The 27,200-nt window shown below is 40.9% G+C and overlaps 1 protein-coding gene across 1 annotated transcript in view; it reads right to left on the reverse strand.

Moving 5' to 3' along the window:
- Window positions 1-545: 545 nt before the first annotated feature.
- LMCD1 (LIM and cysteine rich domains 1) overlaps window positions 546-27,200 on the reverse strand; it is a 70,086-nt gene continuing 43,431 nt past the window's right edge. The window contains exons 3-6 of the mRNA XM_032784203.2: window positions 26,462-26,717; window positions 16,410-16,745; window positions 6,446-6,661; window positions 546-4,511 (exon numbers count right to left, since the gene is read on the reverse strand). Of these exons, the coding sequence (XP_032640094.1) occupies window positions 4,353-4,511; window positions 6,446-6,661; window positions 16,410-16,745; window positions 26,462-26,717 (967 nt within the window). The 3' untranslated portion in view covers window positions 546-4,352. The remainder of the gene's footprint in view (window positions 4,512-6,445; window positions 6,662-16,409; window positions 16,746-26,461; window positions 26,718-27,200) is intronic.

A 27,200-nucleotide genomic window follows, 5' to 3' on the forward strand; every position in this document is an offset into this window, starting at 1 on the left:
AAGGGACCTCAGAAGGTCATCTAGTCCTAGCCCCTGCTAAAAGCAGGACCAATCCCCAATTAAATCATGTAACAGATTTTTGCCTCATATCCCTAAATGGCTCCCTCAAGGATTGAGCTCGCAACCCTGGGTTTAACAGGCTACTTCTCAAACCACAGAGCTATCCCTCCTGCCCAGTGGATGGTCCACTAAAAAGTTTTACCTCACCCCTCTTGTCTCACCACTGATGGAGACACAAGCTACAAACAAGTTTATACAGTTGCTACTGTATGTTAAAATAATTGTATTCTAATCTATATTCTACAATCTTTATTCATTAGGATAAACATATGTGGAAGACATTATCATTATGATACTTTTTACATAATCAGAACCTTATGTCCACAATACACTGAGGAGCAAACAGTTTAATTACTATTTTATCTAGAGAGATTAAATAAAACAAACCAGGTTTTAATTGGTTTGACTCACAACAGCACTACTTTGAGAGAAAGAACAAGCTCATTCTCCTTTTTTTTTTGTAACAAAAGAGCAGACACAATGTGTTGAGAATGGTCAAAACAGGAGTTTATTCAGTTATTTTTAAAAACACAAATAAGTTTGTTTTAAATTCTAGAAGTGTTAAACCTAAAATTTTATTCCAGTAATTCAAACGCTAGCCAAATACTGCTCTTAACTGTACAGATGAAAATCCATAACTAGTTAATTGAATTATACCAGACTTACACTCATAATACAAAATATTTTGGCCCATAACAACAAAGTTTCAGAATGGAAATTAAGAACCTGATTCTGCCAACCCTTCCTTATGGGAATGGTTTCATTCATTAGGACTACTTATGCAAGGACTGCCACATATTGAGGATCTGTAGGATCAAATTCTTACAAAAAAAGCTGGGTAGAACATTAATACAGAAAATAGAAAGCTTCTTTCACTAGCTAATTTCGTGCCCAAGCCTGATCTGCCATACTAGTTTAAATTAGGAATAGTTATTCAATAGCTACATTCTCTATCATGCTTCATGCCCCCAGGTACCGCCCCCTATGTTGAGGGGCTGCTTCAGCCCATCAAACCCATCAGGGACACGTATGGCCTGGCTGCCTATAGCTCCAAATGTCATTCTGGCATCCAGGAACAGACAGAGTGAAGTTAAGCTGTAACTATGCTTTCCCTCCCACCCCTTGCCCTTTGCAAGGTCACACCCTGAGATGCCAAAAGCTGTAAAGGGGTGAGGGCGGGCAGAGGTGTTACCTAGATTCATTGGGCTGGTTTTATGCCACATAGGACTATTGAGTGTCTGGATCCCCCAAGTTTACTGCTTCTTTGTGCTAGTTCAGAGGGAGTGTGGCACAATGGAAAAATCAGGCCAGAAGTCAGTGAAGCTGCACAGGTACAAACCAGTGTCAAGCAAGGTCAGTCAGGCCCTGGGCAGGACAAACTGTGCACAAAAGAAAATGAAGTTACTGCCAGCAAAATATCTGAAAAAGATGTTTTCTTCCCACAGTTTCACTAAGATTCTAAAGTCCACAGACTAGAAGGCACCAGTGTTTTGCCTTCATCAGCTCTGACACTTATGCACATTATCACCCTGCAGCTTCTTTTGAAATAAAAGAACAATTTGCTCCATCTCATTCACTCTGAGCTGAGCATGTTTATTTATTTTTTTTTTAAAAAGGAAGATCACCTCACAGATCTCTCTTTATGAACTGCAGTAGCTGAGGCATTTTTAAATGAAATCTGAACTTGTCCTGAATATCGTTGGCTTTAGACTCCTATTGCTTTTGTGTCCATCTCAACGCAAATATAATGCAAGGAATAAGCAGCCAGTTTACTTGAAGCAAAATAAGAAACCAATTACACTGTATAGAGGGTAGACCAAAGATGTACTGTATTCATGGCAAGAGTGAAAATTGCTTCTTTTAAAAAGAACATTTTATTGGCTCATTGCATGTGATTTGTAGGTTTCTTCAACACACATTCTTTTTTCATATTTACCTCTTATGAAGTCATTTGTCTACAATATGGCATAACATAGCACAAATGGAAAGTGAATACCTGTCATTAAATGCTGTCTGGCTGCTAATTTCTTTACTAAAGGAGTATTATGTACATGATTCAGGCTACTGTCACCACCTATTGCATGCAGTGTGTGCTTTTTACCCTTAATCTTTTCAGGTACAGAAGTACATTTAAGAAAGAAAGAAACAATGTTAGATGGATTTTAGAAAGTTCACATACATTGGGCAGCAATAATTCAGGGTACTATAAAGAACATGAAGGGTACAATAAAATGGAGCCATGGGTTTTTATTTTCCTTTCACACATTGCTAACATTCAACGATCATTGACTACTTCTATCTAAAGCTATTCAAATAGACCTGAACAATTCCTACTGTAACTTGGAGTCAACACATTTTAAAGTGATTTATAAGTAGTTGAAATCAGAGATGAGTCAGATTGACAAAATGGCTACAGGCACCCCCCGAAATATGCATACGGTAGTTACTTCACAAATGATGCATTTTCACTGTTCCCACGACTATTACCATCAGCATAACTTCAAAACTTTTGATGCTACTACATCAGTCATGGAGGTAGGGTTTATTTTTAAATGTCCAGGCATGTCCAGGAACACTAATTATAAACATGTCAACTAAGTCAGTAGCATTCATAACAGAGCCTTTTATGTGCATCATAAGAGTCCCCACTATGTTTTTACAGACCTTCCTATGTGAATTTATCCATTCCCACCCCTATTCCCAGGGATAGGCTTATACGGATTCATTTATATTGGGAGATGTTCTCCTTCTCAGGTGTGAAGTTGAGTTTGAGTAAACTTAGGTTTCACTTGGAACACATATAATGTACACCCATGCTGTGTGACAGCGTGTGTAGTTGTGCCTGGAATAAGGTGTGAAGAACTGGGAACCTCATATGTGCATCCAGCTTTCAACTGCTTAGACCAATATGCTTGTTGCATGTTTAAATTCACCACATTTTCATTTTCAGTAATATTACAGAAATTGTTCACACACTCAGCATGCAGTTATATCTAGCCTGGCTGAAAGTCAGACATCTATATAGTTTAAAGATAGTTTAGCCAGCAATCCCAAGCATTTTACATATCTAGTAGGGAAATATTGTTGCAAACTATTACAGTTCTCTTTAGCGAGTAATTTGGGTATAAAATATAGAAAACCAGGCTTATACCCCTGTGTACCAATTTGGATGTTCTTTTGGTCTACTACCAGAATCAGACGCGGTTAGGGAATTGATAAGAGGATTGGGAGTGTCTGGAAGTTAAGAATCCTTTTTCAGTTTCTTGGGTGGGAGCATTAAAGTGTTATCCTAATGTTTCAGGCACAGCAAGAACCAAGACTGTTCTGATGAGAAAGATGGTTTCTGTGAGACTTCCAGACCAAAAACCAGTGGTATACAAATCAAATCCAAATAAATCCCACTTTTGAGGCCAACCCATTAATACCATGCCTCTCCCCAGAAATTCACTAACTATAAAAAAGGGGATGAGAGGTGAGTATGGGGTTAAAGCCTGTAGCCTGGGGGGGCTACAAGTCTAAGAATTTCCAGGAAATTTTCATATCAAAATTCTAATTAAATAGTGGGATTAGTCAATTGCCCTTATAATCACTCCATTCTGCCATCAGCCTAGATATGCATGGCTCACAGGAAGACTGCAATAACCTACCTGCAACCACATTCTTGCAGGCAATTAGTATGCCAAAATTATAGTGAAAAAGTGGGACATTTCCACCACGGATACAATTTTCCTGCCCACAACATAATTTCTTAGGTTAATCTAATTCTTTGAATCCATTGATAGTACAAATTGCTAGTTTTCTATGAATACACGTACTCCATAAAACTAGTTATTGACCACAGGTTTAGTATGCCAAAAAGGGCTTTTGAAATGTGTCATTATAAAAAGGATGCAGCAAGATCTTACAGTTGAACCAAAAGTCTGCATGTTTCTGGATTTCTTGGGTTCAGATTAATCACATGCTAATCATAAGGTTTAGCCTAGTGGATATGATGTCCCAGAAACTACTTATGCCAGTGCATTAGTGCAATTCTTTCCCAGTAAGAGATCAGAGATCTCCTTGTCCCGTAGCATGTGAATTTCCTTTTTATTTCCTCCCCAAAGGGTTATTTTTCTTCAATTTAAGGTGGGAGGAGTTGGCTTCTAGTTGCCTGGCAGAGAACCGCCAGACTAGTTTGAGCAAAACACAAAGTGATTTCCCCCCCTCCATCCCTTTCCACATATTTGTCAATTTAAACCAATTCTAACTTAGATCTATGAGAGCAGACTTTGGATTCTCAAGCTATTCGGTGTTTAGGGCTGTTCGGTTTTACTGCAGGTTGTACATAGAAGCTTGGCTTTATCCAGGCTGAAGGATTTGCCAGTCAGCAGTGTCTCACACACCAGGCAGGTAAAGTGTTTCTTGTGCCAGGTCAGCCCTTCAGCTTGCTGGTAGTCCTCGGAGAATATTATCTGCGGAAGTAACAAATACATCTGTTTATTGCTGTAGTTCTTCCTCATCACATCAACCATCACCCTTCATTAGGTGAGTAAAGAAAGAGTTTGCCAAGTTGGAGCACACAACAAACAAATGAACACATTTACTGGATATGGAAGCTGTTCTTAGGAGAGCTCATAAACAAAGAGCACGGGATCATTCTTGATCGTGAAACCAAAGCCACAGACCATCTACATGTTGCTTTGGAAAAAAAAATCCCACAGATTTTTAAATGCAAATAAAGGGGAAAATTCAGTTCCATTACACTAATGTAAATCCAGTGCATCCACACTGAGTAAAATTACGTTACTCTAGATTTGCGCCAGTGGAGTTAGAAAATGAGCCTGCCCCCCCATCCCCAAAATAGTATGGATGATCACAAAATGAGCTGATTACTCACATGTATTATTCCTAATAGGAAGCAATATCAGCTCTCTCCCATGCCTCAATGCAGGACTTTCCCCCTGCAATACTGCAATGCCAATACTTCAACATCTTTTAAGCTGTTTGTAGAAATGTGTGCAACTTGTAACAGAGCCACTCTCTAAAAGCTTCTCACTGTTTGTATCTCTTCAAGAGATGGCCTTGTCTACACGACGCATGAAAGTTGATCTAAGCTATGCAAATTTGAGTTACATTCATAGCGTAACTCAAGTTGATGTAGCTTAGATCTACTTACCGTGGGGTCCACAATACGCAATGTCAACAGGAGATGCTCTCTTGTCGACTCCCCTTACTGTTCTCAATCCAGTGGAGTACAGGAGTCAGCTGGAGAGCAAATCGGTGGTTGATTTAGCAGGTCTTCACTAAACCCGCTAAATCGACTGCCAATGCATCTATCACCACAGAGCTGATCCTCCGGTAAGCGTAGACAAGCCCATAATAGATATAGGGTCCCATGAGAACACAATTATAGTCTGCCTTGAACATACTGGATTACATTTCAATGAGACCATTATCCAGGACCTTTAAAAAAGACCACATTCAATAGAGACAACAACAGCAGTTGACTATTCTTTGACAAAAGCTTCTTAATAGTTAAATAGCCCCAAACTAGGGTCTCAAACCTGAACCACTTCAAATTTGAGATTAAATCTCTGGATCAGAGTCTGCGTCTACCCAATGCTTTTGGTTCTAGGCCAGATCCAAAAGCCAGAGGAGAAATATTAGCTCTTTTTAATATGAGCAAAACCTCACAAAAATGGTTGCCCCGAGAGGAGATTTTGGCATGAGATGATGGAAACTTGCAAGATTATGCCTTTGTTGGCAAGAAATACAACACAACCAGCTCAACATTTTCTGCACTGTCGATTCCATATCTGAAATCCAGTTCTATACCTTGAACCTCATCTTAACTGGCTGATTCAGATACTGGCTCTTCAGACCCCCTGAAAAATTAAAGATATTTAAACCACAAGTGCCTGTTTCAGTGAAAGGACCAGCATATGAAGTCCATTCCAATTCCAATTCATAACGCTTACTGCTATCTCACTGCATGGAGACCTTGCTCTTCTAGTAGCCCTATACTGCACATCCCCAACTCACCAGCCAGATTTCCTGTCCTTGACATTTCTAGAGCCAGTGGGAAGCATCAGAGAACAAATTCTCTAACTACCTTCCACATGTGGTATTTGAGCCTCTTGATTTGTGTAGGAACATCACCAGGTCCACAGAGCCTCAAACAGGGGTGCATGTGTGTGCAAACACTTCCTCCTGCAACACACAGACACACAAAGCATGCATGGAAAGAAGGAGACCCCACAAATAAGCAGGATGCAGCTAGAAGAGAAAGTTTCCTGGGTATCCAGAGATGGAGGAACATAGAGTAGGCCGTGCAGAGACCTGCAGAAGGTCCCAGAAAGCCTGTCTTCCTAGGGGTAGCAGAATTGCAGCAGGGAATCAGCCTTACCTCATCACAAGCTGCACAGCGTGGCCTTATGCTCTCACAGTAATGGCGCCCACACCAAACCACACCGTTCTTCCAGAAGTAGATCAGGTCAACCAGAGGTTCAGAACACTTGAAGCATACAAAACAGCCTGGGTGCCACTGGCGATCGTAGCCCGCTCTGTCCACGTACACCACAGGGCAGTCCGTAGCCACTGCCTGTTTGCAGTTATCGCAGAACTAGAATAGAGAATAGATTATTGACTGTGTGTGGGGAAGAGAGATGATGAATGCCCAGGTAGTTTATACCCTCTGCTGGACAAGAATACTTTCTGCAATTCATGTGGCAATCAAACCTGCTGTAAATACAAGGAATATTCATGATTAAGAATTTTGCGCATTTTAGTTGCTTTTTTAAAAGGAATTTCTGATTTAAGGCTTTGTTTGGATCTTGTATTCTTACCTATACAGCTGGTAAGTACTGACGGATAATTGCCTTGGTGGACTAGTACAATAATCCATCTAGCCTAAAATAGTCCATCTTGTCTCCAACATGGAGGACTTTTAGATATTCCAGGGGAAGCAGTAATTAGACAGGAATGCTGCTAATTGTTCAATAACATACCAAGAGGTAAACACTTTCTGGTCTCAGGCTCAGCCAGATAATCAGCTATGTCCTGCAGTAGGAGGATTAAGATCTTGTTTTTAAGCCATCAGTGGCCTAACAGCAGAACATGTATGAATTCTTATATAAAAAATGTCCAATTTAGGTATTACTTTAGCTGCATAATTTAGGTTTAAGTTGTTCCCTGCCCTCCCCTTACTCTCAGCAAGAGTAGTTGGAAGAGCTGAGCAAAGGAGCAAGTTGCTATGATATTTTTCTTTGGAAGAAATGACCAAGAAGTAAAAAGTAGAAACCAGTCTCAAGGAGCCATGCAGGCAGTGCTGCAAAATTGTCCAATGAAAAGCATTAAAGACTTGCTACCCTAGGATGAAAACTGAGAGCCAGTGATTCAGAGGAGCTATGTCAACTTACCCAAGCTGAAGTCAATGGAGCTGCACGAATTTCCCATTAACTAAAGATCTGGCCCTGTAACCTTCTGATGAGAAAAATGAATCAGATTTTTAACATTTTACAGGCTGCAAGATATCATTGTAATCATCTAGTCTGACATCCACATAGCTGGGCCATAGGACTTGTCTGAATTAATTCAGGATTGAACTATAGCAGGTCTTCTAGAAAGACACACAATCTATATTTAAAGCTTTCTAGTGATGGAGAATCCGCCACAGTTCTTGATAAGTTGTTCCAGTAATAAAGTTACTCTCACTGTTAAAGATTTGCACCTTGTTTCCAGTCTGAATTAGTCTAACTTCAGCTTCTAGTCGTGGAGTAGTGTTATCTTTGTCTGCTAGATTGAAGAGCCCTCTACCAAATTTCTGTTCCTTGGGTAGGTACTTATAGACTGATCAAGTCACTCCTTAAATCTTCTCTTTGATAAATTTGAGTTAAATGCAGCCCACAGTCTTTGTTCTTAAGGACCTGACCTAAAACTTGTCCCTAGTGAAACACAGATTGGTAAACTGGGCACAAGCACAATCTGGATTGCTCTGCATCAGTGACTGGGCCTCTTCATTATTTACTGCTCCCTCAATCTGCATGTCATCTACATCCTGTAACTCAGAACAAAAAATTCAGCATGTCTTAACAGGTGTAATTTTGTGCAGATGTTGAAGGATTAAGAGAGTCTGGTTCTCCTTTTACATACACTGGTTTAAAACAGGTGTAGCTTCATGGATGTTAGTGGTGTTACCCTTCATTTACACCAAGGTAAGAGAATTAGACGCCACATGTCCACAAAAGGATGGGAAGTGAAAGCTACCTGCAGGTACTTGGGGAGATCTGTGAGCTCATACTACAATTAGGATCAGTTGGATTTATTTATTTTATAGTCCACAATAGGAAATCCTGCAATCATTTAAAAACAAACAAACAAACAAAAAAAAAACCTCTTCTTTACAGCTGAAAAACAGACTTTATTGCGGCCGACCAGTTACCCTTTATGTTCCCATTTCACAATTTTGGATGGGGAGAGTCTGCCTCATAGTTGCTGAGTCTGCACTTGATCAGCATTTTAATTTTTCAGTCATCAGAGTGCTTTAAGTGGCAGTTGGAATTTCATCCAGCATAGCCTTTGGCTGTAAGGCAATTTTCTACCAGCAGTCTTTGAAGCACTGGTTAAAGTTTCATCAAAACAAGATGTACTGCTTAAGCAGCTTGTCGTCTCACACATGTTGTGATTTAAAATTGCTCTGCCTGATTGTCCACACTTGCCACACTAAACTCTGTGAAATAGTTAGTTGGAGAGTTTCTTGGTGAAACAGAAGTTAGGAATTAAAATTCAAGACTCCAACTCATGTTTACAGCAAACAGCGATTTTGTTTGTGTTTGTCTCTAGCTGTGGGGCACCAGAAGACAGAGAAAAAAGACAAAGTTTTTCCGAACATTGTGTATAGAGTGACAGTTGCTGGGAGCTCTGACAATCTGAGTCTCCTGTGGTCAGAGAAGGGGTGTAGGCAGAGGGGCAGAACTCATGTGGTTTGATCATGGTCCAGGTTCAGAGAGGCAGTCTTGTAGACTACAATTATATAATTTAAACAAACAATATTAAATTGTGTAACATTTGACTTTACTTCCAAAGATCTTTAGATAATCTAAACGCAGGCACATAATCTGAAAATGTGGGGGAGGTTCCTCAGAGCATCTTGCTAAGAATTCCACCACCAAACCAAGTGGAAAGTTGGAGCAATAGCCATCTCTTCTCTGGACATTCATCTCATGTCTCCCTCTTCATTCCCTTACAGAAAGGAACCCAACAGATTTAATCAAGTCTCAAGTATTGAAAAGACTATTTTGAGACGAGTACATCCCTTGACTGCCCAGCATTGTCTTCATCCCTCCCTTTTATAGCAGGGCACTCTGCTGTACTAACATTTTCTTCTGTATGTTTTTTCCAGAATCAAACATTTCCAGCATGTGGCATGTAAGCTTGCAACATCATGCTGTTGCCTCCTGCCTTGGTTATAGTTGTGAGAAAGTGCTTTTATCTGAATAGCAATGCAGATAGATTCCCTACTAGTTCCTCCGCCCCTCCGCTACAAGCACACCTACCCTACATACCCAGGGGTTAATATGTGCCCCTAGGGGATCTCTTTATTGAAAGAGTGGCTGATCATCCTTGACAAAATGAACATTCTTAAGGAATGGGAGGAATATTGTTTATTTATTCCCAACATACAGATTAAGGAGTGAACCATTCCAGGCTTCAGTTCTTTTGACAGACTTCTGAAGTGTCACATTTCTATGTTAATGCTCCCCTCATGCAGTCATATAGAAAAAGTAGTGGTGGCGGTGTTGTAACAAAAGCAGAGCTCTGCAAATGTTTTTCCTCTAAGGATTTGTACAAACCTTATCCATCCCCAGGTTCAGTTTACATAGATTTACTCCTGGTTTCATGCTCTAACAAGAATCTCAAAGCAAAAACACATCCAAACCCCAGTACGTTCTGCTGCAGTGCAACACATACCAATTACTCAAGAAGAACAGGAGGACTTGTGGCACCTTAGAGACTAATAAATTTATGTGAGCATAAGCTTTGTGGGCGACAGCCCACTTCATCAGATGCATACACTGGAACATATAGTAAGGAGATATATATATACACACATACAGAACATGAAAAGGTGGAACTTGCTATACCAACTCTAAGAGGCTAATTAAGATGAGCAATTATCAGTAGGAGGAAAAAAACCCTTCACTTTTGTAATAATCAAGATGGCCCATTTCAGGCAGTTGACAAAAAATGTGAGGATACTTAACACGGGGAAATAGATTCAGATCAACACGGCTGCCAAACATACCAATTACAGGAACACTTCACTTAGGGCTGGTCTACACTAGGGGGTGGGGAAATCGATCTAAGATACGCAACTTCAGCTACGTGAATAGCGCAGCTGAAGTCAAAGTATCTTAGATCGAGTTACCTACTGTCCTCACGGCGTCAGATCTATGTCCACGGCTCCCCCTGTCGACTCCGCTACCACCGTTCATGTTCGTGGAGTTCCGGAGTCGACAGGAGCTCATTCGGGGATCGATATATCGTGTCTAGATGAGACGTGATATATCGATCCCCAAGAAATCGATTGCTACCTGCCGATACGCCGGGTAGTGAAGATGTAGCCTTAAAGTCATCCTGCTTAACACTGTGTCAGTGTTAAGTTGCTGATCAATTAGGTAACATGCTCATTTAAAGTTGCGAAATGCTCCCTTCTAACATCCTTTGGCAGCTGCCTGTTTTGTCCACTGCTTGCAGGAAGAGCAGCCTGTAGCAGCTAGCTGGTGGGGGACTTGGAACCAAGGTGGATCAGCAGCCCCCTTATCAGCTCCCCTAAGTTCCCTGTGCAGCAGCTGTCCCTCCCTTCACTGCCACGTGCTGCTCCTGCCCTCTGACTAGGAGCTGCTCCCAGAGACTCCTGCTTGCCGTACAGGGGAAAGACGGGCTAATGTCAGGGTGTCTCCCCCTCTCCCCCGTTCCTTCACCCCACAGACGGAGCTTCTAGGCAGTTGCTGCAGTTTCAGGTCTCAAAAGCTGATTTAATTAAAAAAGGCAGTGTACTTAAGCTTGGGGTCAGCTACTTAAAGGGGAAATGACCATTTTTTCCCCTCTCACACACAGGGTGTGTGTGTCTGCCCTCCCTCCTTTTCTGCTACCTTGTAGAGTGTGAGAGTTAACCCTTGAGGGTTCAGTCAATTGTTAGTTTATTCAGCAGTAAGGCATTCCCTGGGAAATATCCCACCCTCTGACTCCACCTCAACCAAGCTTCACAATATCATCACTGTGTACCGGTACTAAATTGTTTGTTTAAAAACTTATAATAAATAAAAAAAAATAGTCTTGTCTGGTGAAAAATTTCCCCTGGACCCTAACCCCCCTCGCTGCCCATTTATATTAATTCTTATGGGGAAATTGGATTTGCTTAATATCATTTCACTTAAAATCACATTTTTCAGGAACATAAAGTACAATGTTAAGTGAGGAGTTCCTGTGGTGTGGATCTGAATGATGGTAACTGCCCCTGTAAGACACCTTGGGGGACGTCTGTATGGGCAGCACTGCTGGGAACATGACCATGGTGTTGCAGAGTTCAAATATCCTGCTCTGCTCCATCTTAGCCTGTGAGGACAGCAGAATGTTGGACATGCAAGGCCACATAACTGAACAGATATGACCTGACTTGGCATCCCATGCAATTTTTATACAGGAATGGAAGGATGTCAGTCAAATTTCTACAATTCCTTTCATCCTGAAGGGTTCCAAAACATTAATATACACACAAACATTAGAAGGGCTCACTCATCCATCTCCAGAATGGTAAACAGATATTTTGCATCAGCCACACTTTTTATAAAGGGAAAGCGAAGCATAACTTCTGCACTAGAAAGTGGCAGGGAGAATCATCATTTAATTTGGATTTTGGCCAGATCAGACTTAACATCTCTATCCTTGCAAAAAGTATGATGGATTCTTTAAATTAATGAGTTTTACATACCATCTGAACACTGGAAACTTCACTGTAACCCTCTATATCAGTCTAGGGGCACTGGTTCTGTCCTAGGAGAGGGCCATCGAGTGAATTCATCATATTCAGCAGCAACCTGGAGTTTGCTTGCTGCCCCAGAGGAGATCTCCAAGAACTGACCCATCCCAAATCCGCTGATTTTGGAAGATCTAACTATAAAACCACAGCATTAACAAGCAAAAAATCTCTCCCTGGGTTCAAGCTCATGTTTCTTGCCAGTAAAAACTCAGAACTTGTTTCTCTTCCCTCTTATGGCAATTATTCAATCTTCACTAAGCATCAAACAGTAATATTTCCACTTATTCTTCCTTGTGGTAAGTGGAACTCTTTTGCACATTTTAGTAGGATCATAATAAGGCAGTCTCTCATCTTACAGCTCCATTTCTCTGGGGATGAGTGAATTCTTCATTTGCTGACTACCACCTGGAGTAACTGAATGCTACCTCCTTCCTCCATATTAAAATTGTTTTAGAACTTGACCTCTCAAAAGAGCCAGTCATTCTCAAAGCTCTTTTACAATTGAAGTTTCCACAGTTGAAGCTATTTTTTTTTCTCCGTTTTTTCAGTATGTCTGTGCTACCACTGAATATTTATTAGACTGCTGCTGGCCTCAAACTATTTGGAACTGTGGCTAATTTTGATTGACTGCTTAGCTGTTTGGTTCGTTTGATTCCAACATGCTGGCTGCAATGCTGGAACATTTATTGAGACTGGGTGGGTCAGAAATATTCTGTTTTCTGCCTGACAGAAAACTAGTTTGGCTCACAGGAGATATTGAGTAGGAACAGTGTCCTATATAGCTACGGAACTCCTCCCCAATAGCAGAAGAAAATAAAGCCACAGTGGTTTGAGATCAGCTTCCTTTCTTATGGAGAGAATTACACTGATCCAATAAGTTTTGCTTTATACGCTTTGATTCCAATAGGAAACAGCTGCCTGATGGTGCAACAGCAATTTCAAGATTGGTATTAGGGAGGTATTTGCCAATTGATACGTGCAATTAATATGAAGGGATTTGTCAAGGGGAGACCAAATACTGCACAGAAAAATGAACTGGAATGGTCCCATGTAGTTACTGCTGTCACAATGCAAAGCTGCATGCACAAGGTTTTAGTTCTGCACTTCAATCTGATCTCCTTGACAGCAATGTCAGTTTGAATTAGGCCCTGGTGAAAAGTCAGCTGCTTCATGCAGACCTTTCCTTTGGATACACCTGAGTCTGTACAGAAAACAAGCAAGATGCTGCCCAAGTGAATTTTGAGAAACAGTACACCCTATCATTTCACATTTTGGTAACCCTGGTACATCCCAAGACTGGCCTCCTCCCTCAAGTTTGACTTTCATATCTTCAATGACTGGAAACTCTGTGACTTCACTATGCTCTATTATCTTGGGTGTCAGGAAACTGGCAGCATAGCCTACTGTCCTGGTAATTCCCAAGACCATAGATGAAACATTCCCCCTTCTGAGGCCAGCTTCAGATGGCCTGGAGATTGCTTAACAGACTTGATTGAAACCTCCTAGCAGAAGCAGTGGTAGGGAGGGGAGAAATGAGATATCCCACAGACAAAAGTAAATCAGTGTATGCAGTGAAGATGTTGCAATATTTAGGCTTACACTTTATGATTTTGGGAGATGCACAGAAAATGATGGCATTAGATAATAGCAATACTTGGCTCTAGAGCAATAACGGTCTAAATGACAAATAAAAGATTGCTCTAAGCTTTAGCATTGCAAGTATCTTTACATCCCTTTTACTTCATTCTCTGCCTGCATTAAAGCAACTTTAAATTCATTCTCAGTCATCTTTCTGTATTGCGTTCAGATCTCCCCTATTGTTTTGGCTACTCACTAATTGCAAGGTAAATGCTGTATTGGAATACCATTTGCTGCATTCTTGGCCTTGCTCTTCAAGGAATAAAATACCAAGACACATCATAGCCTGGACAAATGGGACAGGATTTGAATTGCAGCTCGGTGCATAGCTGCCATCCCTTAGTCTTTAAGATGCATCAGGGAATTATTCATGACTGAATGGGAGCCTGGCACAAGGACAAAGATTTGTCCTCCAAGCAATTTCAAGCAAATTGGAGATTCCCCCCGCAAAGCCACAGGCTTGCCTTGCCCCCAAACTGCAATTCCCGAGTTTCAAGGCCTCACTCTTAGTTCTTTTACAGGTGGAATGTCACTGGCATATGAGAAGCTTGCTAGTATGAAGCCATTGGATCAAAGTGCAGAATTATGGCCAAAGTTCACAGTCTCCTTCCCTCATCCATGCTACTTTTAGAGGCAGGAAAAATACAGTGTGCGCCCAGTACTGGGTGTGCATGTTTCTGTGTTGAGAGTAAGGGGAAATGTAAGTTGGTGTGAACAGGAAGAGGGAGGAATCTATGATATGCTCCAACAAAGGCAGTGAGAGGGGACAAGGACACAAGTTAATGTCACCATATAGCTCTTATCATGGAGCAGCTGGTTTAGCACATCATGTGGCACTGGAGAAGGAAGAGTAATAGTCATGTTAGCATCGGCGTTGCAGGAATCTCAGCATTGGCTGAGCCAGCCCTGATCTGTCTGGTCTAATTCTACTTTTCTTGCCCATTTACACTTGTAGGAAGTGGATCTAAAAATTCTACCAGTCTTCACAGCAGTGATTACAGAAAGGCTAGAGAATCAGACCCCCATTGTCTTTTTCTGTAAGAGAACGACTTTCAGGATTCATTCCTGTGCAGTTCTAGGAAAGCCAGTATAATATAGGACATTAACACATTCAGCTTTTGAGATCCTATCCACTCAGGCAAGTTCAGCTGTGTTAATTGCCGCAACAAATCCTACTAAAACAGGTGCCCTTGTTAGACTAGGAAATGTGCAGTTACTCTTTGGTATGGCAAAGCCTGCTGTGGAATTTTACAGTGGTGCCTCAAAGTTCAGCTATGTGATACCTTAATTACAAGAGAGACATTGTTTCAAAAATAGCACCAATTTCAGTTTTCAGCTGGTGCCTGAACAAAAATAAAGCTTTAAGTTCTTGGAAGAATAACACCACAGTTATGTATTTGCTTGGAAGAACAAACTTCCAGTCTAAATAAGCCCTTTGTGCCAAGATGGCTTTTATAAAAAAGTTTAAATGGAAGTCTTCCTTTTTCGGATACTAAATTTTTTAGTCTGTGATTCTTCACCCAGCTTTAGGTGTATTCCAGACTCTGAAGACTAATTACATACTAGTCAACATGGACAAAGAGGAAGTTAAGAGGTCTTTACTTGATAGGGAATGAAAAGTGACTGCACTTGACATGCTACAATCCCAGTATAATAATCACAAGAAAATATTGCCTTAAAATTCACACCTTAGTTTTTCAGTTTTAAATCAAATCATTGAAGTTATCTTGGCAAGTTTCAGCATGAAATAGGTTTCCAGCTCAATGAATATATTTTATGACAAGCATTTCTCGGAATGATCACGCTGACCACCTAAGATCCCTTTTAAACCTTATGTTACATTAGAGTTACATTCTCAGAGCACAAAAGACTGGTAAAGAATCTGGATACTTTCGGAAATGCATTTTTCAATCCCAGCTGTGCACATCTATGGATGCTGGATTTCAGATGTATTAAAGCATAAACCTGTGAAATATCTAACAATAACTGCTCATGTAACTTCAGTGCAGAGCACCTCCACCATTACATGTTCAAAGCATTATGTTCAAATTTAAATAGCAGGCAGCATTATGTTATTTTTACTTTTATTTGGTTTGAAGACCTGAGTTATTCAGTAATTTATAGGTGTAGTAAAATAAAGCCACTAACTGTGAGTGCGCCTCATTCTCTCATGCCCAACTTGAGACAACTTGTCTGATTTTTAAAGGGGCTGAGAACCCCATAACTCCCACTGAAGTCAATAGGAGCTGCAGGTAATGAAAACAAGGCTGCTTTTTTCCGTGTGATTAAATTTAGGTAGTCAGCTTTTGACTAAAGGTGAGATTAAGACGTAATCAATACTGGGTGAACACTCAGAATCATAGAATATTAGGGTTAGAAGGGACCTCAGGAGGTCAGCTAGTCCAATCCTCTGCTCAAAGCATGACCAACACCAACTAAATCATCCCGGCCAGGGCTTTGTCAAGCTGGGCCCTAAAAACCTTTAAGGATGGAGATTCCACCACCTCTCTAGGTAACCCATTCCAGTGCTTCACCATCCTCCTAGTGAAATAGCATTTCCTAACACTACTTTCAATGAGAGCAGGGTTGGGCCAACACTGAGTTTTTTTGAAAGTTGTTTGGGTAATGGGAACTCATCAGCATGCAGTAACATCAGCTTCCAAGAGAACTTCATAGAAGTAAAGACACTTACATACTCTATTCCCGTTGGTACATCACTCAGGGCTCCGTTGGTTGAAATGGGTGGTTTACTTGCAGCTACATTTTTGTCAGGCTGCTTCCCTTCTTCCTTGGCCCTGCCACCTTGGCCAGGAAGTGCAACTTCACCAACTCCCAGGGCATCACTTTTATATTTCTTTACAAAATCTTCCATAAGCTTTCTCTCACTTTCAGCAAGGCCACAGCAGTGGGAAGAGTCCTGGTCATAAATGGGGAGCTGCCGCATTAACTGCCTACGACGATAGGACGCCCCTTCTGTGCCGGCAACTGGTTGCATATCCTTTGGAATCAGTTCCATGTACTGCATAGCCTGATGTCGGGAGAAGGAAGAAATCAATATTCTCAAAGAGGTTCCTACATAGAAGTACTAGCTTTGTGTGTATACTTAATTTTAGAGTTAAGATGGATGAACATGTTCAGATGAAAATAAAAGGTAGGCTGAACTGCTGGAAGCTTTGAGGTTTCGAAGGCACAGCTGGTCAAAATTTTTCCAATTTCAAATAAAATTTGGATGAGAGACAGGAAAGTGTCAAATGTTTGATTTCCCCCCCACCCTTGTTTTTCCAACCAGCTCTATAAATACCTAGAGAGATCAGCCAACCTGATTTTATCTCAACTCACATATCCTCAGTGTGACCAGGAACGGAAATACAATCTTATATCTAGCTCTTATAGAATGTTTTTCATCTATAGGAGTCAAAGCACTTTACAGAATTATCATGATCCCCATTTGTAAAATGCCAAGTTACCCAAGGTCACCAGGCTGGCCAGTGGTAGTGCTAGAACTTGAACACAGGTCTTCCGTGTAGCAGTCTGGTGGCCTAGCCTTTAGGCCACATTCTTGTGCCCATCCCAATATACCTGGCTCTCTCAGTCATCTAAATAGCCTGTCCAACTCTAATAGGTCTGGATAAGCCTGTGTAATTATGAGTCTACACATCTTCTATTTCAATAGACTTCCTTCAGAAGCCCCTTCCTAGCATTTTAAAAAAAAAAGTTCTAGGCTACATAAACAAGCCATTCTAATCAACATCTTTGGTTGCCATGAGAGTTTTCAAAAAGCTATTTGCCTAATACAAGTGTATTTGGTAATTAAAAAAAAAATTATTCTGGTAGAGTTGTCCCTTAATCTTTAGCTTCAGATGAGCTATTAGAAGAAGTTTGAAGTGTGTGATCAGCTCAATTATGTCTAAGCAGCTAGAAGGGAACAGACCAGTTGATACACCTTTGTGCATAACCACATCGGTATTTAATACTAAGCTAGCTAGAGTAGTGTGTATTGTATTCAAGTCAGTCAATTTTCCCCTTCTAAAATGGAGCGGGTGGCAGGGGGGAATGGGGGCAGCATCTAGCAGGTATAGCAGGGTTGATATGTGCCATGTCTTTATAATTTTATTCCTATCATTTGCATTGAGGATGGCTTTGGGCTCTCAGCTGTTCCTAGATATTGAAAAAAAGAAGTGTCGGCCAGAAGAGCTTTACCCCATCCCAGGGCCGCCCAGAGGATTCCAGGGGCCTGCGGTCTTTTGCAGCGGGGAGCCCCCGCTTCAGTGGTAATTCTGTGGTGGGGGGTCCTTCCGCTCCGGGACCTGCTGCCAAAGTGCCCCGAAGACCCGTGGCGGGGGTCCCCCACCGGCTGCCCCGAAGACCCGACTGCACTTCAGTGGTGGGTCCTGCTTCGGCAGTAATTTGGCAGCGGGCGGTCCTTCCACCCCGGAGCGGAAGGACCCCCTGCCGGCAAAGACCGGGAGCGGAAGAAGCACCGGGGGCCCCACTCTAGGGGCCCTGAGAAACTCTCGTGGGGGCCCCTGTGGAGCCCGGGGAAAATTGCCCCACTTGCCCCCCCTCTGGTGGCCCTGTCCCATCCACATTTGGTTAGAATGACAAATCATTCCTCTCTGATTCAGGCTTTGTCACCCATTCACCCAGGCCCCATCATATCACTACATTATGCTCCATGAGGGCTACCACTGAAAGCCTCAGCTAGTGCAGAAAGCAGCTACTCACTTATGGTTTCCATCCAACTCCAAGTGACTTAGTTGGAAGTTGCATCAGGACCTTATTTAGCAAAAAGTTAACTAAAGACAGCATAAATTAGAATGATATCAAAATTCCTGGTTCCATATCCCTGCCCCTCTCACTCAGCATCCAGTGGCTTGTTAAGCATTGATAGAAAAAAAATCCACCCAAAAAAGCCAGTTTTCTACCCCCACCATGCTAGGAGTCTGTCAAGAGGCTTACATCTGTTTACAGCCAGTGTCTACCTGCAGAGAAAAGCCTTTTAGATTTAAAGACAATGCTTACTAACAAGAAAATGAATTCTTTGAACCCATGTATTCTCCCAGCTTGTGGAAAGCTGGTATGTCTAGATTTTTTTGAATAATAGTTTCTTCTTGAGTACAGTAGGTCCTAAATGTTCTAGGTTGAAAGTGCTCCTATGGGCATATTTTAGATAAAAGGCTACAACCAGTACCGAGTATGTGTCAGGAGACTTTCTTCCTATTGCTGAGCGATTGTACGAAGCAGCTGCCAAAAGCCAGGTGGCTTTCAGCCGTTACAACTGGGAGAGTCAGAGGCGAGTCTATAGCATTGTATAACCAAAACCAACAGCTTATAAACCTCAAGAATTGCACACAGCAAGTGGGCGAGATGTTAATGAGTTTTGGTTAGTTTAAGAAAGATGTTACAAGAAAATTACTCCAAGCTATACATTGGCAGATGATCCTTCATTTTATCCATTGCATAACAGGAAAACCCAGAGACTACCCATGCCTCCCAGGGGCAGAGTGAGGGCAGCTGGCTTCAGCAATGTTACTGAGCACACAGACTGTGAGCGCACACAGTATAAGCCAAGCAACAAATTGTGTGTGTGTGGGGGGGGGGGGGGAGGAGAGTCAAATGACCCCCTCCCCCCGTCACCTCTAGATAAACCTATATGCCAATAAGAAGCTGGGTGACTACTGAACTGACAGCTTTGAAATAGATGGCCACCAACATTCCTGCATTACTGATTTTGTCATATGGATGGTGGTCAGCAGCTTCAAGAGAATTTGAAAGAGGGCAATTAAGAAACAGCTCTCTGAATAAAGTTAATCTGATGGAAGATTCCCTTGGTAGCCAGCTGGCCATTGAATTCATGGCTTTTTTTTTGGTCCTATGACAAGTCTTGTCCCATGCTGAATGAACATTTGCAGGAGGATGTTTTCTGTACACTTAAATGATTTCTGGCATAGATCTTAAAGGAAAGGGAGTTTCCCATTGGAGACCTTTTTTCCTACTTTAGTGTGAAGAGCTAGTAGGCTGCCAGTTGGCTGCGTGACATTCATTTTTAAGACTAGCATTCAGCTGCATTAGATTTGAGTCTTACTTTGTCAGCATTTACAAACAGAACAGTAATGGAACGAAAGACTTAACTGTTTAGTGTGTCTTAAGTGGGTAGAGAAGTTGTTTACACAGAGTAGCAAACATTAAACAGCCAATAAGAGTTGTAAAAAAAAAACCCTTAATGTAGATTCTCAACTATCTTTAGCAAAAAGATGATATTTCTGAAATATCATGAAATTTCCATCTGATTTCAGAGCTCAATTAGAAAAGTGATTTTACCATAGTCTAATGGGAGAAATCCTGACCTCACAGAAATCAGTCAATGGTTAAATGCCCATTGAGTTCCCCAAAGACCAGGTTTTCACCCCACGTTTTTGGCAGTGTAAATAAATGCCATTGCAAGCAATGGTATTTAGACAAATTGTCTATTTACCTTGTGAATAGACAGATAGGTCTTCAAAGTGTTGATTTTTGCTCCTGATAATTTACAGCCCCACCAAATAAGTGTCCTATAGACAGCTGTGGATACTAAACTCAAGATCATGTTGAAGCTCCCTTAAAAAAATGTTGATCCTTAATAAAAAAAGACGAGTTTCTACAGAAGACCACACAAGAAAAGACAACATTCGCCCAGCTTTTATGCATATATATCTGTCATAAATCTAAAGCAAGCTACAGAAATGCTGCAGCTACTTTAAGCGCAATTAAATGTGTCACAGACATATCTATTTCATTTCTATGGAAGCTATGTGAGAATATACTGCCATAAGCATTTATTGAGTGGAAAAAGAGTCAAGGCAGTTTATCCAAGAATATTAAAGATAACAGAATAGACAGCTCAAAATCTGCTGGTCTAGTTCAGCTGCAGCACGAAAGACAAAAAGCAACAGGCAAAAACTGGTAAGCCTTAATGAACAAATTTAATAATAATTTAGCAAGACTAATGTACTCCTATAGCAGAGCCATGAGACCAATATATATGTCAACATACCTATTTAAGACATCTTATTCCAGTGCCAGATGCGAGGATTTTTTGGTTTTTTTTTTTTTTTTAAATAAATGTAATGTAAAGAAAATGAAAAATGACAGCAAAATTCATAAGCCTTTCTAAGCCACGGAAAGGTATTGGCCAGCTTGGCCATCTTCAAGACAAGGCCAGATACAGTGCGCTTTCTCCCTTCCAGATGAAGGAGATGCTTAAGTGACTTAAGAACAGGTCAGAGAAGTCCAACCTATCACTGAAGACTGGATTTAGTGGTAATAAAAGTGAGATTCTTCTTTTACTATGATTACATATAATCAAAATGTTCTATTAGGATACCTTCACTTGCATACTTTGGGACTAACATTCTCATTTTTCACCCCCTGACTATTTCATTCAGATAGTTCAAACTCTTCTCTTCATTTTCCCCTTGGATTTTGGATACCCACTTCATTACTTACACAGACCCAGCTCACTGAAAACAAGCACTGAACTTCCTTCTGTTCTTGAGCCAGCCACTTCAGGACAACAATATTAAGGAAAATCCCTAGATTTCCACTTGGTATTCAGAAGGGAAAAAGTCACTACTGCTGGTTAGAGGTTTTTCCTGACCCAAAAGGTGTTTGTTTAAGCTTTTCACAAAAATTGTTAATGTTCAGAATTTCTCATGAAAATGTCATGTTTATCAATTTAACCAAAATGTTTATCAATGTTCAAAGTTAATGAACATTTGTTTTTACTGGAAATGTGACTTTACATCAAAAATGTCTGAAATCAAAATCATGCTGGAAATTTAATTAAAGGTTTCAGAATCTTTCGGGGGGTGGGGGCGGCACAGAGGGGGAGAAAAAAAAAGGTTCCCTTTTGGACACCCTAGTCTGCCACGGCTGTAAGAATCTAATTTACAGCTCTTTAGTCTGAACTTTAGGATCAGGCAACTTGTCCAGCCACCAGAAGGCTCTCTAAATGTTCTCCTCTCTGAACAAGATTATTACACTGCATTCATAGACACATGATTACCAGTAGGCATGTGGTAGATTCAGAACCATAAAGGGCAATATGGCTATGAATCAAGAGTTAAGTAAAGACCTAAAACTAAATGAATAATTTTAATTCCATGAATAGACAATAACCCTCCACAGTGCTGTGCAGTCCACTATTCAATAGCCCGCCTTCATCATGCTGAAAATTGGATTTCTGGTAAAACTGGGAAGTGTGCTTAAAAAAAAAAAAAATCATGTTAGTTTGGAGAACTGCCATTATTGTTCTCTGGATCCCCAAGCAAGCTTCCTATCTCCCCTGGGACCTGTGAAAGACAAAACATTGGTTAACCAAACATTCCAGCTGTATTTTTTTTCCCCCTTGAAGAACAAACACACACGCCACCAGTAGTAGCTGCTTGATTAAATAGTCAGACAGTCAAATAAGATGGATTCTTGGCCTCCTATTACAACACAGTGCTCTATTTTTAATTGAAAAAATGTGATTACATAGTTGCATGATTCTAGAGAACAATAACTTTTTCCCCAAACAGGGAAGGCAGTTTAGTTAAGAAATAAATACCACGTATGCCTCCCTGATTTGATAAATCCTGCAACTTTACCCTTACTTCTAAATCCTTCTTTGGAGCATAGAAGAGAATTTTTGGAGCAGCCTAAAAATCATCCTAGCTTAAATCTGAAGAGGAAAAGACACCCTCAGAAGAGAGAGAGAGAGAGAGTATGTGTGATGTTTAAATACCAGAGCACATAGCTCAAAGCAATCTGAGCAATCAAATTCCCCTCAAATTCCTTCTATGAGTTAGCTTACTTCCAAAATATTTTTAAAATGTTTTCATTTGTTCCCATAATTGCAGTATATACCAAGTCCAAATAGTGGCCATAGAAAAGAATGTGTGATCTAACTGGATTTTAAAGCAAACAAGCTACCCATTCAGATGGTGAAGAACCCTTTTTTGGCTCAAATACGCATAAAACTTAATTTTGTTTTTGAGTTAAACAGCTGATTTGGTCTACTCAAGACTGTATTTAGCTGTAAGAAATGTCTCAGCTTCAGTACTGATGTGACAGGGATCATTTCAGAGGTTTCCCTATGAAATAAATACAACTGGACCCCAGATAACAGTGGGGCTCCTAGCTACTGACTTATGACACTTAATGAAAAATAAGTTACATAGTCCAGCCATCCAGTCTCTTGAAGTTTGTTTCAGGGGCACCTGTGTCCAGATATTTCTCTTTATTTTCCCTTTGCCTTTTAGGAAGGGAGGGGGTAAGAAGAAGATGGCACTTGCTAGCATGGCAAATGTTTGTCATGTAAGCCTGACAAGTTCAGCAATAGTTGGTTCTCAGAGAAAGCAGTTATTGAATACCTTCACCATTGTTGAAAGAGTTACATTTGCTAAAAGGTTGACCATGATATTTATGGATGGATGGCCCTTGTACTTCTGTTTATGTATGGTGGATATAATAAACATTTCAGTTCCATAAAAATAAAGCCCATTTGCAAAAATTTCAAGCTACTACAGGACCAGCTAGAGTAACCATTTTTTAGAAGAACTGAAGCACACAAGACATTTTAACAAGCAGCAATGACCTGTATACTACTGGATGCTGACTGACCAGTCACTAAGTAGGTTATGCCCCTTTTTTCTGGCCCTGAATTTATGCCAAGTCCTGTATTTTAACTCACCCTCATGTATCTATCAATCTCAATTCATCTTGAGTGTGCTACTTAACCAGAACAGAATGGCTACACAGCATCCTCAATAGCTTAGGACAAATATTACAGTATAGCATGCTCTCTGCATGGACACAGCAGCAACCTAGTTTTGTTGTAAGTGAAGCTGAAAGTTTCTGGTTTCCCACAAGCAAGTTTTAAACAATCTGCTGCACAAATGGGAAACGGGTGAAATCTCACTCAACTCAGTAGCAAAACTCCTGTTGTCAATAATAGGTATGTCCACACAGCAATTAAATATCTTTAACTGGGCTGGTCAGCTGACTCAGGATCAGGCTGTAGGGCTGTAATATTGCTGTGTAGACTTTTGGACTCTGTCTGGACTCTAGATTTTGAGACCCTCCCACTTCACGGGATCTCAGAGCTCTGGCTCCAGCCTAGGCCCAAACTTCTACACAGCAATAGTACAAGTTGCAGCCCAAGCCCAAGACAGCTGACTCGGGCCAGCCAGAGCCATGATGTGGGTCTTATTCTAGTGTAGATTTAGCTAATGAGGCCAGGATTTCACTCTGTTTTTAATCTGAACCCTGAAACATTTAGAATGTTATAGAAAATTTTGTATTCCAGACAATTGTTAGTCTATTGTAAATCCTAGTTTCTGCACCTGCTTTTGAGCTGACAGAATCTATGGACAATTAACATTTTATTTGCACCTGTATTTCTAAAACAGGTGCTCAGACAATCCCATTCCTCATTCCTTTTCAGTGACAAGCTTTTAAACAGAGTATTAAGTCAGTCACTCTACCCTGTAACATTAGAAGGTCGTGCAGAGCTTCTGTAGGATATTTGCCAGTATAAGTGATGCCTCTTAGCCAAACTCCTCAACTTGTCCCTCATGTAACTCCTGCAGCTCACTGCACCTATTTTCACGCATCAGCACTTGCTTCCAGAGACTGGAAGTACTGATGGAATTGAGAAGCCTAGTTTCTCACTATTCCAAGCCAGCCAGAAGTAGGAGATTCTGGAATTCTATGGGGGGGGGGGGAAATCTTGTTCTGACAAGGACTTCTGGATCCAAGAGATTCAGGACAAGACAGGAAGGAGGAGAAACCTCTTCTGAGGGCTGGTCTACACTACGGGGTAAAATCGATTTTAGATACGCAATTTCAGCTCCGTGAATAATGTAGCTGAAGTCAAATATCTAAAAATCGATTTACTCACCCGTCCTCACCGCGCGGGATCGATGTCCGCGGCTCGCCATGTCGATTCCGGAACTCCGTTGGGGTTGGTGGAGTTCCGGAATCAATATAAGCGTGCTCAGGGATCGATAATCGCGTCTAATCTAGACGGGATATAATTGATCCCCGAGCAATCGATTTTAACGTGCCGATATGGCGCGTAGTCTAGACGTGGCCTGAGAGAGTAGTATCTGGCGCTTGATCATTCTGGGAGAGGTAGTTAATTTCAACTGGACAAAGAGGATTGCACTTCCAGTCATTTCTAGAGGGACAAGGGCAATAATGCTTAGAGAGACAAACTGTTAAACAGATATGTCATCATTTATTGTCATGAGCCTGGGTTGGCAGTATTAAGTGCTAGTCTTTACACAAGAAAGAACATGGCATTCAGTAGGATTATTCACATGAGTAAGCAAACGAGGAATTTAGTCTGAGCAAGTGTTTATTATGGTCTTGGGGCCTAAACTGTAGACTTTAGGGCAGGGACCTAGTCTCTCTTATCTGTATGCTATCTAGTGTTCTGTTGGTAATATTAATAAGCATCTTCCTCAACTTTGAGGTTTGCCTTTAAGGGATGGTATTAACTAGTCTCTTTTTGCATATTTGTAAGTGGCAAAAATGTGGAACTTCCATGTATAGTTCTTATTAGCCAGTTATCACTTACATCAGATTATTACTTTAAGACCTAAAGCAAGCTACAAAAGCTATTGCAGCTTAAACCCCAAAGTGAACACCACTTTTACAACGACTGTTGTAGATTGGCTCTGTGCAGAAATAGCTTAAGAAAGCTAATCCAGCGGCCTAGACAGAGAATTAAAGAGGAAGTAATGCTTCATCCTGGAGAGATTTAGGACCAGTTTATGATTTACTGGTCAGGAAGTGATCACTGACTGCTTCTGGTTAAAGAAGAGAGATACTGCACCTCAAATTAAGCCCACACTATTGACGGCCTCAAAGGGTCAAGAAAAACGAAACTGCTGTTTAAAAGGAGATTATTTCACATCTACTGTTGAGACTATGGCTCATTTTTAATGAGACTCAGACAGGAAATTTGCAAATAAGGCCTCAGATGTAGATGCTGCATTTGTCTTACAGCTTTAATATAGTGGCCTTGTTTTTTGAAAAATGGAGTCATACAGTTTAGAAGGTTAGCTGAAAAAACCCAGGGCCTTGAAATGCGTCACATTAAACCACCTTCATGTAAGCATACCAGAGTTTCAGTAGGTCTTACATTTAGATTTTCAGGAGAGTCAAACCAACACAGCAAGCATCAAAGGCATCTATTCATGGAAGATTAGCATCCCAATTGTTTAGCTTTGGAACAAACTGAAACATGCCATATTCCTTATGACCATCCTGAAGAAAGCTGAGAAACCATTAGCCTGTTTTTTCAGCTTAAGAACACTTATGTGGGAAGCACAGATTTAGTATATCCAGATGTACAGCAGAGATAGGTTGTCCACTCAATAATGTTTTACTGGGCATTAACTATATTAATGTGGTAGACTTTACATTTGTAAAATACATTAGATGTTTCTCCTGAAAATGTAAGTGAACCTAGCCTCACATATGCATCCCCGAAAAACCAAAATAAAGAAACAAACCTACCACAAGCCATCATCAACTATTGTTGCAGCCTGAACCTACTGAAGTTATTTCTGCACTTGTGTGGTTTTCACAATATACTAACCATTGCTTGAACTTTAACCCTAAGAGAAACCACAGGTTTTAATACTTTAATGGCAAGGTCTCCAACAGGGACTGTTACTCAATGGAGAGCAAATTACTCAACTGGCAAATCCTTACCAGCTTCTGGGTCAGTCCCGGTGGAGCCCACTCATAAGTTATCGTGTCAAACGTTGGATCTTTCCGAGACACAATAGGATTAGTGATGATCATGCGGTTCCTTTTGTAGATGCGAACACCATCACCACCTTTCACCCGAGCAGTGAGAGTAGAATACTTGGAGTCAGACAACAAGCGGCCAATTTTCCGATCATCTTCTGCGTCAGAGCTCAAGCTGTGATCCTCCTGGCTACATTTGCATGACTTGCATACTTTCCTGTGGGGGACAAGTGAGATCATCCTTTTGATATAAGCTGGACTTTGGTAGGCATGTGCTCTTTTGAAGGCTCAGTGCTGAACTTTAGTAACTTTAAAGGTTAAATATTAAACTGGATCACGACACAAGACAAAAAGGGCTTTGTGATGCAAACTACATTTGGGAAGGCAGCATGATATGCCTTAAAGGAATTTGCAGTGGTATGGAATATAAAAAATTGTAAATGCCTTACTGTTCTCCCTGGTCAGAGGAGCAGCAGCGCACATTGATCAACTGTCTTCTATCCTGCTGTGACTGAGCAGCTAGTTTCCATGAATTTATAAGGGATGCTCAAAGTGATTATTAATTTCATGGCAGTACCACACACTTTTCAATAGTAAAGCGCTGGCCTCCACTGTTGAAATGTATAGTTCATTCAGTGCTTTTTGTAGTCATAATTATAACCAAAAATGGAAAGATTATAAAGCCATACTGCTGTTTTAA

Source organism: Chelonoidis abingdonii, chromosome 17 (genome assembly GCF_003597395.2).
Source record: "Chelonoidis abingdonii isolate Lonesome George chromosome 17, CheloAbing_2.0, whole genome shotgun sequence".
In the NCBI taxonomy this organism is placed as follows: Eukaryota; Metazoa; Chordata; order Testudines; family Testudinidae; genus Chelonoidis; species Chelonoidis abingdonii.